This window comes from Scyliorhinus canicula, chromosome 17 (genome assembly GCF_902713615.1).
Source record: "Scyliorhinus canicula chromosome 17, sScyCan1.1, whole genome shotgun sequence".
Lineage (NCBI taxonomy): Eukaryota > Metazoa > Chordata > Chondrichthyes > Carcharhiniformes > Scyliorhinidae > Scyliorhinus > Scyliorhinus canicula.
In genome coordinates, this window is record NC_052162.1 from 2,359,357 (window position 1) to 2,374,621 (window position 15,265).

At 46.5% G+C, this 15,265-nt stretch overlaps 1 protein-coding gene across 2 annotated transcripts in view; it reads left to right on the forward strand.

Annotated features, from left to right (window-relative positions):
- The window catches only part of LOC119951679 (transmembrane 9 superfamily member 2-like), a 158,630-nt gene that overhangs the window by 32,769 nt on the left and 110,596 nt on the right, over positions 1-15,265 (forward strand). For both annotated transcript variants that reach the window (XM_038774902.1, XM_038774903.1), the window contains exons 3-5: positions 396-489; positions 4,704-4,831; positions 14,136-14,265. In XM_038774902.1, the coding sequence (XP_038630830.1) occupies positions 396-489; positions 4,704-4,831; positions 14,136-14,265 (352 nt within the window). The remainder of the gene's footprint in view (positions 1-395; positions 490-4,703; positions 4,832-14,135; positions 14,266-15,265) is intronic.

The window sequence follows — 15,265 nt, forward strand, 5'->3', positions numbered from 1 at the left end:
GTCTGGTGTTCATTTCATATCGATACAGTGAGAACCTTTGATCTTTAATTTGTTTAAAAACTGGTGGGTCTACCTTAGGTCATGCATGCCAAGAAGAATGAATGTAGCAAAAGGTTCTATGTAGATCAGTGGATTTGGGGTTCCACATTACTCATGGAGGCATCATTATTTGATTTTGCATGGTTATTAAACTTTCAAATTTTTAAGTTGGAAAGTTTAAATTTTTCTTTCCAAAACTACAGATGGAACGCGACAGTGGAGGTGGAACAGCTCAGATTGCTTATGTAGTTGTGTGGTGTCAACCACACCGTTATTAAAGTAAACATTTAGCATTTTTCTTTGTAATTAAAGCTGGAGTGATGGTGCAATTACAGTGATGTGCTTCTTTTTCAAAGGTTTGACTTTTGTCAGAATGAAACTGAGAAACGACCGTCGGAAAATTTGGGACAGGTGTTGTTTGGCGAGAGGATCGAGTCATCGCCGTACAAGGTACTGTGCTTTGAGACTTAAATGTGATTGGCAATGAATGTGATTGATTGGCAATAATTGAACCATTTCACCTTCACTATAGCAATTTAAGAAATAAATTGGTATGCAATCAAAGTCCAATCTCTGTGAAAGAAAGTATTTGCATTGAATTGAATAGAGTATATAGCATCGAAACAGGCCATTCGGCCCAACTGGTGTATGTCAGTACTGATACACTTCTGGTGGCGGGAATGTGCTGAGAAGTCGCACATGAGGTCCTGTGACCTGAAAAATAGAGCTTTATGCTCGCAAAACGGCCATAAACGATATAAATCATCTCCACACCACTAACGAAACAAAGAATGAAGGAAAGATGCAGAACAACAGCCAGTCCAGAAGACGGGTGGAAGCCAGGAGTGGAAAACGCCTGGACAAACAGCAATCGGCCGAACCGATATAGGGATAGAAGGTACTATAACCAAATTTGCAAAATACACTAAAATAGGTTGGATAGTAAGTTGCAATGAGGAAATAAGAAATTTACAAATTGATATAGATAGGTTAGGTGAGTGGGCCAAAATTTGGCAGGTAGTTTAATGTGTAAAAGTATGTGGTTGTTCATTTTGGTCGGAAAAATGGCAAGGCAACTTATCTAAATGGAGAGAAACTTCAGAGTGCTTCGGTGCAGGGGGTGTCTGGGTGTCCTCGTGCATGATTTGTTGAAAACTAGCATGTAGGTACAGCAGGTAATTAGGAAGGCAAATGGAATTTTTGCGTTTATTGCTAAAGGAATAGAGTATAAAAGTAGGGGAGTATTGCTGGAACTGTAGAAGGCATTGGTGAGACCACCTGGAGTACTGGGTACAGTTTTAGTCCTATTAGAGGCTGTTCAGAGGAGGTTCACTGGATTGATTCCAAATTGAGGCATTTGTCTTATGAAGGGAGATTGAGCAGTTTAGGCTCATTCTCCCTCGGGTTTTGAAGAATGAGAGGAGATCTAATTGAGGATATAAGATGATAAAACGTATTGACAAAATAGATTTAGAGCGGATGCTTCCTCTTGTGGGGCAATCTAGAATGAGAGGTCACAGTTTTAGGGTAAGGGATTAAGGGGCAATTAAACAACTAAGTGGAGGGAGTGTCTCCATAAATATAATTCCTCAATGATTTTGGTCAAACATGGGCAAGGAAACCTCCTGATCACTTGCCATTCCACCTCAGCTGCTGAATTAGTACTTCTCTACGTGGAACACCATTTGGAGGAAGCACTTAGGGTGGCAGGCACAGAATACACTCCAGGAGGGACTTCAATGTCCATCACTGAGCGAGATTTAGCAATACCACTACTGACTGAGCTGGCCTTGTCCTAAAGGATATAGCTGTTAGACTGGGTCTGTGGCAGGGAACCAAGAAGAAGAAAAAACCTAGTTTACCAATCCAGCATCATCAGCCCTGGGGCAAAGTATCCTTTCCTCACAGTTTTACAAATTGTTTGTGTTTCTCGCCAAGTATCCTAACATAAATTGGGGTTTGTTCCGGGATCCTAACATAATTAGGGTCTGGTCCCGTATCCTAACATAAATTGGGTTCGGTCTGGGATTCAAGTACAAATTGGGTTAGGTCCGGGATCCCAGTATCCGCTTTCATTGTTAAAACATTTGCTCTTTCTTTGACTCAAGAAAGCCTTCCTTGATTGGCTCCTAACTGCTCACCGTTTAGACAGCTAAGTACGTTTGAATTTGGAAAAGGCATATCCTCCTAAAAAAGAAACCAACAAAGGGAAGCCGCTTCAACCCTTCTCACCCGGTTGGAACATGTGAAATAAAAGCATAATATTGTGGCTTTGTGAGGCGCAGGTCTGCTTCTCAGTCAGAAGCTTCTTGAAGTTCTATTGGTGATGCGAGGATGTAGGAGACAATGTTGACAGCGCTATGCCTTCAAGGTGTAGGATAGGAAAAGTTAAAATATTTTCATTTTTGTTCTTTCACCAGATGAGGGCATTTCTGGCAAGGTCGGCGTTTATTGCTCTCTCTTTACTGTCTTGAGAGACCACCACTTATGCCATTTGGGAAGCCAGTTAGGAGTCAAGTACATTGTTGGAGCCTGGAGTCATATGTAGGCCAGACTGGGGAAGGAAACCTGCAATCCTTCCTTACCTCACTGACTTGAGTAAAGCAGATGAGGTTTTCTGCCAATCTGGTAATTTCATGGTCACCAATGCGAATGCTGGTTTTAAATTCCAGATTTAATTAACTGAATTCACATTCCTAGCTGCCACGGTGGGAAACTAGTGTCTGTATCATCACTACTCATCCAAAAATATTCCACCATGTAACCATACCCCAGACAAAATGCATATGACAAAATTGATGCCATCCACCTTGAGACTTTTATAGTCCAACAGATGTCCTGTGAAGTTGCTTGCTTATTATATTGGGGCAGCACGGTAGCATAGTGGTTAGCATCAATGCTTCACAGCTCCAGGGTCCCAGGTTCGGTTCCCGGCTGGGTCACTGTCTGTGTGGAGTCTGCACGTCCTCCCCGTGTGTGCGTGGGTTTCCTCCGGGTGCTCCGGTTTCCTCCCACAGTCCAAAGATGTGCGGGTTAGGTGGATTGGCCATGCTAAATTGCCCGTAGTGTTCTAATAAGTAAGGTTAAGGGGGAGTTGTTGGGTTACGGGTATAGGGTGGATACGTGAGTTTGAGTAGGGTGATCATTGCTCGGCACAACATCGAGGGCCGAAGGGCCTGTTCTGTGCTGTACTGTTCTAATTCTAATTCTAATATTGTGTAATATAGAACGTTACACGACCTTGGGATGCCCCAAAGTGCTTCACATCCAATTAAATACTTTTGAAATGGTGTCACTGTTGTAATGTAAGAAATGTAGCAGCCAATATATGAACAGCAAGCATCACAAATCACAGTGAGATAAATGACCATAGAATGAAGCATCAACTTACAAGACTGTGTAGTTTCCTCACTTGTCTGAAAGTCTCCATATCTCTATCTAACAGTCCATTTCAGTCAGGTGCAGTTCATGTCCAGTTAGCCAGTCTTTGATGTTGTCTATCCATATTCTTTTCTACCTTCCTAGAGTCCTTTTCCCTTCAATGTAATCTTTTAACCTCCTTGATGAACATATTGCTGCTGGGTCTTCAAGCTACATGTTCAAACGGTTACATCTTTCTTTTAGAACATAAGAACTAGGAGCAGGAATAGGCCATCTGGCCCTTCAAGCCTGCTCCTCCATTCAATGAGATCATGGCTGATCTTTTGTGGACTCAGCTCCACTTTCCGGCCCGAACACCATAACCCTTAATCTCTTTATTCTTCAAAAAACTATCTATCTTTATCTTGAAAACATTCAATGAAGGAGCTCAACTGCTTCACTGGGCAAGGAATTCCATAGATTCACAACCCTTTGGGTGAAGAAGTTCCTCCTAAGTTCAGTTCTAAATCTACTTCCCCTTACTTTGAGGCTATGCCCCCTAGTTCTGCTTTCACCCGCCAGTGGAAGCAACCTGCCCGCATCTATCCTTTCTATTCCCTTCATAATTTTATGTTTCGATAAGATCCCCCCGCTGTCCTTTACTGACATATTTTGAATTATCATAGAATTTACAGTACAGAAGGAGGCCATTCGGCCCATCGAGTCTGCACCGGCTCTTGGAAAGAACACCCTACCCAAGGTGAACACCTCCACCCTATCCCCATAACCCAGTAACCCCACCCAACGCTAAGGGCAATTTTGGACACTAAGCGCAATTTATCATGGCCAATCCATCTTTGGACTGTGGGAGGAAACCGGAGGAAACCCACGCAGACACGGGGAGGATGTGCAAACTCTGCACAGACAGTGACCCAAGCCGGTATCGAACCTGGGACCCTGGAGCTGTGAAATAATTGTGCTATCCACAATGCTACCGTGCTGCCCTCAGTCAGTCCTTAATCAGTTTGCCCTCATTACTGTGAGCAGCAAGATGGGAGAGTGACTTCAAAAAATATTTTCACTGGAGTTAAGTGAAAAGCATCAGTTGGTGAATGTGCGGCTGGAGGTATATTATATTATGATAAAAAAGCATCGTGTGACACTTCTAAGTTCCCAAGAAAAAAATAATTTCATCATACAGCTCATGACATTGGTACTAGATTATTGTATTTGTTTGTGATAAGACAAAATGACTTAACAATTCGGTTAATGAGCTAAAATGACCTCTTTTCCCCCCTCAACAGTTTACATTTAACAAACCTGAAACATGCAAATCGATTTGCGTGAAATCCTACAATCCAAAAGAGAAGCTGAGTGCAGACAAGCTGTCTTTCATAAAGAAAGGAATTCTTCTGAATTACCAACACCACTGGTAAGTACGTTGAATAGCAGCTATACTTCTCGATTAGTGGAGATATTTCTTGATTTTTTGTGGTTTTTCTGTTTTCCTCAGAATATTTGGTGCAGTTTGGCAGGGTAGCATAGTGGTTCCAGGGTTCCCAGGTTCGATTCTCTGCTTGGGTCACTGTCTGTGCGGAGTCTGTACGTTCTCCCCGTGTCTGTGTGGGTTTCCTCCGGATGCTCCGTTTTCCTCCCCCGAGTCCCCAAAGACGTGATGTCAGGTGAATTGGACATTCTGAATTCTCCCTCAGTGTACCCGAACAGGTGCGAGAGTGTGGCGACGAGGGGCTTTTCAGTAACTTCATTGGACTGTTAATGTAAGCCTACTTGTGACTTATTATTATTAGTTTCAAGTACAGACGGATTGTTTGTTTGTTAAATGTTTTGTGAGAACCTAGCGTCAGAGATAGACCTCCAGAGTTGACTGCCAACGTAAAGAATCAGGTGACATTTATACAGAATGTTGTCTTCCCATAACATTGTAAAAGACTTTTCAGTGGAAAACATCGGATAGATTTTACTAAAGTTAGAAATTTTGCACAGAACATACAGCAGAGAGCAGGTCATTTGGCCCAACAATTCTGCTGGTATCTACACTCACCACTCGTCCTCGCCTGTTCCACTCGCCTCATATTTATCTTTCAGCATACCTGCTATAACAACTTGTATGCAGCCTATTCCAGCTCATTTGCTGCTGGATCCCTCATCCGTGACCCTGTTAACTCGAGACTTGACTATTCCATCGTACTCTTACCTGGTCTCCCACATTCTACCCTTTAAACTTGAAGACATCCAAGCTTCTACTGCCTGTGTCCTAACTTGCATTAAGTCCTGTTCCATTATCACACCTGTGCTTGGTGTTCTACATGGACTCCCAGTCAAGCAAACTCCTTGATTTAAAAAAGGTATGTTTGTTAGAGTTTGACATTTTAACAAACAATGCCACAAAACCACAGGAATGATGGAGCGTAGCAAGCGAAACAAAAAGCTCAGCAGACATAAATACAGAGGGGCGCAGAAGAACAGCAGTATAATGCTCGATACGATCATTAGACATAACTTGATGTTGCTATAAGCCCAACCAGAGAATGAAGGTGAAACAGCATAGAACCGTGAAAACATGGTCACATGGTGCACATCTTCCCATGTGGCAATTGCTCGCAATTTACGAGAGTTTAGGATTAATTTTCCATGCCACATTCAGCTGCGCATCAATATATATCTCCCTCCACTCTTCCGTGGCTCCATTCATCTTCATTATAAATGAAATAAGGTGTGTCCAAATAATCTTTATTAGTGTCACAAGTAGGCTTAGATTAACATTGCAATGAAGTTACTGTGAAAAATCCCCGTGTCGCCACACTGGCATCTGTTCGGATACACAGAGGGGAAAATTGAATGACCAGTTCACCTAACAAGCACGCCTTTCGGGATTCGTTGGAGGAAACCCACGCAGACACGAGGAGAACATGCAGACTCATAGCTTCTTAACCACTGTATTCCCCTGCTGTGCTACCTTAAGGGATGGGTGTACATGCACACCAAGGTCCTCTGATCCTCGGTGCTTCCCAGAGTCCTGCAGTTTATCATGTATTCCCTTGCCTTGTTTGTCCTGCCCAAGTGCATCACCTCCTATTTATCCGGGTTGAATTCCATTTGTCACTGACCAGCCCGTCTATCTCCTCCTGTAATCAAAGACTATCCTCCTCCCTGTTTACCATCCCATCAATTTTCATATCATTCACAAACATACTGATCAACCCTCCTAAATGTCTGAATCATTTATACAAGGCAGTCAGAAGAACACCCCTCGACCATCACCCTCTGCTTCCTGCCACTCCGCCAATTCTGGGCCGAATTTGCCAAATTTCCTTGGATCCCATGGGCTCTGACCTTTGCTATTGGTCTCCCATGTGGGACCTTATCAAAAGCCTTGATGAAGTCCAAGTAGACTACGCCAAATTTCCCTCATCTACACAGCTGGTCACCTCTTCGGAATATCCACTCAGGTTGGTCAGACATGACCTCCCCTTAGCCAAACCATGCTGACTGTTCTTGATTAATCTCGGCCTCTCCAAATGCAGATTAATTCTGTCTCTCAGAATTGCTTCCAATACTTTCCCCACCACTGAGGCCTAGCACTCAATGCGGGATAAGTAATCTGGTAATTCAGCAATATTGGAATCGTCATCAGGTGAGGAAGAAATGGGTCTAATCAGCATACATGTGAAAGTGATACTGGACCTTTGGAAGATGTGGTCAATGGGGCACCATGTAGATGAGAAATAGGAATAGAATAGGAAATAGAAATATCTTTCTAATTCTGTTTCAGCTCTATAATCATTTAGCTTCCGTTTGAAAGCCTCTAAGCTATTTACCTCTATAATTTTCTGTTGTAATGGATTCCGCATTCCAACTACTTGCGGAGTAAAGACATTTTTCCTTATTTCCCTGTTGGATTTATTAGTAACAATGTTGTATTTATTACTCCGAGTTTTTGATTCTCCCACAAATAGAAATGTTCTCTCCACGTCAACCCCATTCAATCCATTCCTAATCTTAAAGACCTTTTCCAGGTCACATCCCCAACCTGTTCAATCTTTTCAGATAGCTAATCTGCTATAATAATCTTTATTATTGTCCCAAGTACATTACATTACTTACATTAACACTGCAATGAAGTTACTGTGAAAATCCCCTAGTTGCCACAGGCCGGGGCCTGTTCGGGTACACAGAGGGAAAATTCAGAATGTCCAATTCACCCAACCAGCATGTCTTTCGGGACTTGTAGGGGAAAACCAGAGCACCCGGAGGAAACCCAAGCACACATGGGGAGAACGTGCAGACTCTACACAGACAGTGACCGAAGCCGGGAATCGAATTTGGGACCCTGGCTTGTGAAGCAACAGTGATAACCACTGTGCTACTCTGCAGCCGACCTTGTATATCTTTGTAAATCTCTTGCACTTGCTCTGCTGCTTCTGTTATTTTCCTTATCATGAAGAAGGGAACTGTGCACAGGTTTAACATCAATTTAGTACCTTTTGAGTTGTATCCATCTGGGAAATAATCCCAGTGCTCTGTTAGCAACTTCAATTGCTTTCCTGCAATGATACTTTTAATGATTTGCTCTTTTGCACCTTTGCTCTTCTATCCCGTTTAGATTTTTAGATTTGAATTTCGAGGTTGTTCCGCATTGTGCACCACCTCACATTTATCTGTATTAAAATTATTTCGCCATTTAATTTTTTTCGTATTGTGATGTTCGTGTAAACTATCCACCCCAAGGTTGATGCTATTGGTGCTCGAGTCCTAATCATTGATGTAAATTATGAATGACTGTGAGTCCAGCATTGATTTTTGTTGAGCACCATATTTTTCCTTCCTCCAATCTGAGTACCTACCCTTTAATACTGCTCCCTGCTTTCTTACAGCACAGAACAAATATCTTATCATGGAATCTTAGAGCACAGACTGAGACCATTCAGCCCATTATGTCCCTTTGAAGGAACGATCCAATTTGCCCCACTCTCATATTATCCCCTCATTTCTTGCAATTTTTCTTCGTTCTGAAAGATGCTATTGAATTTACTTCCATCACCCTTTCGGGCAGTGCAGCCCAGATCACCATAACTTGTTGCATTTTAAAAGTCTAATCTCTGCCTCTTATATATAGGGAAACACGGTGGCACAGTAGTTAGCACTGCTGCCTCACAGAGCCAGGGACCCAGGTTCGATTCTCACCTCGGGTGACTGCACATTCTTGTATCCAGTGGCAGCCATGTGAGAGTGGTCGCACATTTGGCAGCTCCTGATTGAGGCGGTTTTTAAATCATTTTCCCCGGTGCCGGTTTGATGTTTTGGAGAAAAAAAGGTGCAGAGGTGGTGGAGGAAAGCTGTACTCCACTGTGAGGTCGGTGGGTGGATCCACGGACCAGAAGTGGGTCGAGAAGCAAGGAGCTGCAAGTCCAAGAAACTCTTCGTGCAATGCAGTGGGAGATGGCGGAGGGTAAAGGGTCGGCCATACCAGCCCAATGGTCGACGGAGCAGTTGGTGGACTTTCTGAACGAACAGAAGAGGGAGGTTCAGGAGGACCTGGCGAAGGTAGTACACCCGGATCGACTGTGTGGAGCTGAGGCTGGAGACCCAGTGCTAGGTGATCCAGAAGGTGGAGGAGGCGGTAGGGAAGCAGCTTATCTCGTTGGAGGCTGAAATTGGGATGTTGAGGGAGACTCCGAAGTGGTTGGAGGAGAAAGTGGAGAATCTGGAGAACCGCTTCCGGAGGCAGAATCTGAGGATTGTGGGGGATGCCAGAGGGCATCGAGGGAGCGGACGCAGGCTCTTAAGTGGCCAAGGTGTTGGAGAAGCTAATGGGGGAGGGGGCCTTCGGCCTTCAACCGGGCATGCAAGGCGCTGATGAGGAAGCCACAGGCAAACGAGCCACCGAGGGCAATGATGGGGAGCATGCATTGATTTTTAGATAAAGAGAAGATCTTGCGGCGGGCCAGGAGGTGTACAAGGTACGAGGAGATGTACCTGTGAAGGTAACAAGCTCCGGTTCTATCAGGACCTGGGCGCGGAACTGGCAAAGAGGAGAACTGGATTCAACCCTCTTGAAGAAGGGGGTGAAGTTCGGGATGTTGTACCCGGCCGCCTTTGGGTGACCCACAATGGTCGCGAGCACCATTCCCCGCAATACTCCCTCCACCCGGATGTGCTACTATATTCCCCACCCACCCTCAAACTCTACCCACTTATTAGCGCCGCCACTCCCGTGTCTTTATATCCAACCCCGAGTGAAAAACCTGTCCTACGCATCCCTTTCTTGGCCTCGTCTGGTCCCCAATCTTCAAATGCGTTTCCTAAATGCCACAGCCGCCTTTAAGCTCCGCAGGTGTGCAAACACGCCCGACTGTTTGACTAGCCCATTCAGCCCCCTCACATTCCAGCCTGGTTGTGGGGCAGACGAGGCCGAGGAAGGGTTGAGTTGGACAAGTTTTCACTCTGAGCTGGATATAAAGACGCGGGGAGTGGTGGTGCGAATAAATAAGTGGGTAGGGTTTCAGGGTGGGAATATAGTAGCAGATCCGGGGAGAAGGATTGTGGAGAACGGTGCTCGCGACCGTTGTTGGTCACCCAAAGGCTGCTGGGCCTGGTACAACATACCGAACTCGACCCCCTTCTGCAAGAGGGTTGAATCCAGCTCTCTTGGCCGGTTCTGCGCCCAGGTCCTGATACACCCGGAGCTCGTTACCTTCCCAGGTACATCGATGGTGAACGGGAAATTGGAGGGGATGCCAGTGGTTCTGGTGAACTTGTATGTCCCAAATTGGAACAATTTTGAATTCATGAGGTGAGTGTTGGGGAAGATCCCAGATCTAGACTCCCACCAGTTGATTTTAATACGGTTATCAAGCTAAGATTGGATCGGTCGAGTCCTCGATCGGGGAGGGTTTCGGCAGTGGCGAAGGAGCTAAAGGAGTTAATGGAGCGCAAGGTGGGTGGGGGGGGGGGGGGGGGGGGGGGGGGGGGGGGGGAATCCATGGAGGTTTGAGAGGCCAAGGGCGAAGGAGTTTTCATTCTTCTCCCATGTGCACGAGGGGGCAGCACGGTAGCGCACAGTGGTTAGCACAGTTGCTTCACAGCTACAGGGTTCAAGGTTCGATTCCTGGCTTGGTCACTGTCTGTCTGGTGTCTTCCCGTTCTCCCCGTGTCTGCGTGGGTTTCCTCCGGGTGCTCTGGTTTCGTCCCACAGTCCAAAGACGTGCGGGTTAGCTGGATTGGCCATGATAAATTTTCCATTGGTGTTCAAAAAGGTTAGGGGTGGTGAATAATAATATAATAATAATCGCTTATTGTCACAAGTCGGCTTCAATGAAGTTACTGTGAAAAAGCCCCTAGTAGCCACATTCCGTCGCCTGTTCGGGGAGGCTGGAACGGGAATTGAACCCGTGCAGCTGCCTTGTTCTGTATTACAAGCCAGCTGTTTAGCCCACTGTTACTGGGTTACAGGGACAGGGTGGAGGCATGGGCTTCCATGAGCTTGTGCAGACTCAATGGGCCGAATGGACCCCTTCTGCACTGTAAATTCTTCTGTACTGTAAATTCTATGTGCACTTGCTGATCGATTACTTTGTGGTGGACAAGGCTCGGGGTATTCGGCTGGCGAGGTTGATCAACGGGGTATTCTGGTCTCTGATCACGTACCACACTGGGTGGACTTGCAAGTCCGGGGGGAGCCTTGCGCCTGCATTGGAGATTAGACTTAGGGTTGCTAGCAGACGAGGTGGTGTGAGAGCGGATGAGGGCTGCCATTTGTGGGTATGTGGAGCTGAACGACACGGGTGAGGTTCAGCCGCCACGCTATGGGGGACGCTGAAGTCAGTGGCCAGGAGGGAGTTTATATTGATCGGGCGCATAGGGATAGGATGAAGTGGGCAAAGATGGCGAGGCTCGTGGAGGAGCTCCTGCGGGTAGAGAGGAGGTACTTGGAGGCCCCTGAGGTAAGTTCGTTAAAGGAGCGGCAGAAGCTCCAGGTGGAGTTCCGGTTGGTGTCGACGGGGAAGACAGTGGGGTGGTTACGGAGAGCTAAGGAGTTTATGAAAAAGGGGAGAAGGCGAGCAGGATGCTAGCCCAGCAACTTAGGAAGCAGGCGGCGGCGAGGGAGATTGGAAAGGTGAAGGGTGGGGGGTGAATGGGGTGTTTGAGGAAATGAGAGGCTAGATGAATCAGAGCTCACGGCGGGGGAGGAGAAAATGCAGCGATTTCTGGACAGGTTGGAGTTCCCTAAAGTGGAAAAGGATCTGGTAGGGGGGCTGGGGGCACCCATTGGACTGATGGAGGTGAGCTGCCCAGCAGGAATGGGTTCTGGTACTTACAGGTACGGGATTATTTTAGGAAGCAGGTGTCGCCCTTTCCTGACCTGCCGCCCCCAGGGCTGCAGGACAAGGTGGTGTTGAAGTTGGCGCGGATAGGGTGGCGGAGATTTATAAGTATTTAATGGATTGGGCGGAAGCCCTGATGGGAGACGTTGAATAGAAGTGGGAGGGAGATGGAGGCTGAGTTATGGGAGGAGGCTCTGAGAACACATCCTCTTCATGTGCAAGGCTTAGCCTTATTCTATTCACAGTGGTTCATAGGGCGCATAGTTCACGGTTCATAGTGACGGTGGCCACAATGAGCAGGTTCTTTGAGGGGCTGGAGGATAAGTGTGGGCGGTGCGCTATGGGGCGAATGAACCGTGTTCGCTTGTTTTGGGCTTGTCCGAAGCTGGAGGGATTCTGACGGGCATTCGCTGACATTATGTCCGAGGTACTGAACGTGAAGGTTGCCCTGAGTCCAGAAGTGGCGATTTTTGGAAGACCCAGGAGTCCGGTTAGCGAGAGAGGCCGAAGTCTTGGCCTTTGCCTTACTGGTAGCCTGCAGACAGATTTTGCTTGGGTGGAGGGACTTGGGGGTGTGGGTGAGCGACCTCGTGGAATGGGTTTCCTCAGGGTGCTCTGGTTTCCTCCCACAGTCCAAAGGTGTGCAAGTTAGGTGGATTGGCTAATATTGCTCAAAGATTAGATGGGGTTACAGGTACGAGACCAACAGCACAGGTTCAAATCCTATACTGGCTGAGGTTATTCATGAAGGCCCACCGTCGCAACCTTGCCCCTCTCCTCAGGTTAAATCACCACCAGTCAGCTCCCACCTCAAAGAGGAAAGCAGCCTACGGTCACCTGGGACTATGGTGACTTTACCTTTATTATAATGAAATAGTGTACCAGGCAAGTTGAGCACAGCAGTCAAGTAATTGATACCCTGTTTTAAGTGTTAATTGAGGAATACGTATTGATCAAGAGACCAGGTAGAAAAATCCATTGCTTGGCTTTGTAATTATACCATGGGATCCTTTACACTTGCCTGAGAGGGCAGACAGTGTAGTTTCAGGTCTCAGCACCTCCAGTCATGAAATGAAATGAAATGAAAATCGCTTATTGTCACGAGTAGACTTCAATGAAGTTACTGTGAAACGCCCCTAGTCGCCACATTCCGGCGCCTGTCCGGGGAGGCTGGTACGGGAATCGAACCGTGCTGCTGGTCTGCTTTAAAAGCCAGCGATTTAGCTGAGTCAGCTAAACCAGCCCCCCTCAGTATTACACTGGTAGATATCATAGAATTATCATAGAATATACAGTGCAGAAGGAGGCCATTCGGCCCATCGAGTCTGCACCGGCTCCTGGAAAGAGCACCCTACCCAAAGTCAACACCCCCACCCTATCCCCATAACCCAGTAACCCCACCCGACACTAAGGGCAATTTTGGACACTAAGGGCAATTTATCATGGCCAATCCACCTAACCTGCACATCTTTGGACTGTGGGAGGAAACCAGAGCACCCGGAGGAAACCCACGCAGACACGGGGAGGATGTGCGGACTCCGCACAGACAGTGACCCAAGCCGGAATCGAACCTGGGACCCTGGAGCTGTGAAGCCATTGTGCTATCCACAATGCTACCGTGCTGTCCCCGTAGTGTCCGCTTCGACTGTGTGCACTATGGAGGAGAATTTGAAAGATATCTAAAGATTTTTAAATTTTATTTAGTTGAAATGGTCAGCTTTAACTCTGCATGCCATGATCTTTTGTTGTGTGCCTGCCATGTGGTAACTTTTCTAAGTTTTTGATACGAGTTCTGAGGAAAAATATCTCAAGAGGGGCAAATATTCTTTAATCTTTGAGCATTCAAGACACCTCATTGTTAAGATACTTAGTTGGGCTGTTGAGAAAAAATAGTTTGTCAATCAGCAAGATGGTAGTGCATACACTAGATGGACCTTTGTATTTTTGTTCAGCAGTTCCTCAGGAATTGCTTCCCTGTTCATATGGAGAGATAATTAGATTCAATCATCTCATCTCTTGATTTTGGAAATGGTTCAGGGTAGGTCCTTTCCATGGCCATTTCAAACCCGTGGTGACGCTGGAGGTGAGTTTCTAGAGGTCCTTTATTTTCCAATTTTGTTTTTTACAGTGTGTCCCCATTGCCATTCCAGTGCAGCACTACTTGAATAATTCATGACCGATGTATAGTACTGATGTGTCACAAACTGCTCCCGGACCTGGTCGCTGGTGGCACTGATTAGAATGCATTTTGGCTGGCTGTCTGGTAACATGTGAACATGAAGATCTTCAGTTTTGCAGATTGCATTTTAAAAATAGTGTTCAAACTAATGTACCCTTCAATCTTGTGTATTTTGAAAAGTTGCGTTACCCTTGGTGTGGTCCATTTTGTAGGATCATTGATAACATGCCTGTCACGTGGTGCTATGATGTGGAAGATGGCCAAAAGTTTTGCAATCCTGGATTTCCAATTGGATGCTTTGTTACTCAGGATGGCCGCCCAAAAGATGCCTGTGTCATCAATGTAAGTTGCCTTTCTCTATGTAACTATTTGTATTAGAATGTTGCATGTGCATGTTTTAAAGTTGTTCACTGTTGATCAGATTAAAATGTAGTTCCTTGCGCAGAATTACATAGAATTTACAGCACAAAAAAAATTTGTTGGTTCGTTGGTTGCTCTACACATGCCATTAGATTCATAATAATGATCCTATAATTATGACTCCCAGATTTCAACTCCCCTGCAAGTAGAATTATCTTCCCTATAAAACTCAGTTAGAATTTTAAAGACCAGGAGCGGGTGGAGGCGGCTTCGTGCAGGGGCTCCAGCTTGGCAGCCCTGGTCATGGCTCCTCTACCGCTGCCGCCGGCCAAGTACTCCACCAGCCCGGTAGTGGTGGCGACCCTGCGGATATAGGGCCAGTGGAGGAGGCATGTAGGGGAGACGGGGGCGTCGGTTTGGGCGCCAATCTGCGATAACCATCGGTTTGCCCCCGGGAGTATGGACGGGGGGTTTCGAGTATGGCGGCGGGCGGGGGTGGGAAGGGTGGGCGATATGTTCCTGGAAGGGAGCTTTGCGAGTTTGAGGAGCTTGGAGGAGAAATTTGGGCTGGTAAGGGGAAATGATTTTAGGTACCTACAGTTGCGGGACTTTGTTCATAGACTGGTCCCATCTTTCCCACGCCTCCCGCCAATGGGGATCCAAGACAGAATAGTCTCTAGGGGGAAGAAGGGGAGGGTAGAGTCTCTGATATTTATAAGGTGCTCATGAGGGAGGAAGGGTCCCAGATGGAGGAACTGAAACTTAAATGGGAGGAGGAGCTAGGTGGGGAAATGGAGGACGGGCTGTGGACAGAGGCCCTGAGTAGGGTAAATTCGACCGCGACATGTGCCAGGCTCGGGCTGATTCAATTTAAGGTCGTTCACCGGGCCCATATGGAGGTGGCTCGGATGAGCAAATTCTTTGGGATAGAGGACAAATGCGCTAGGTGCGCGGGAGGACCGGCGAACCACGTTCACATGTT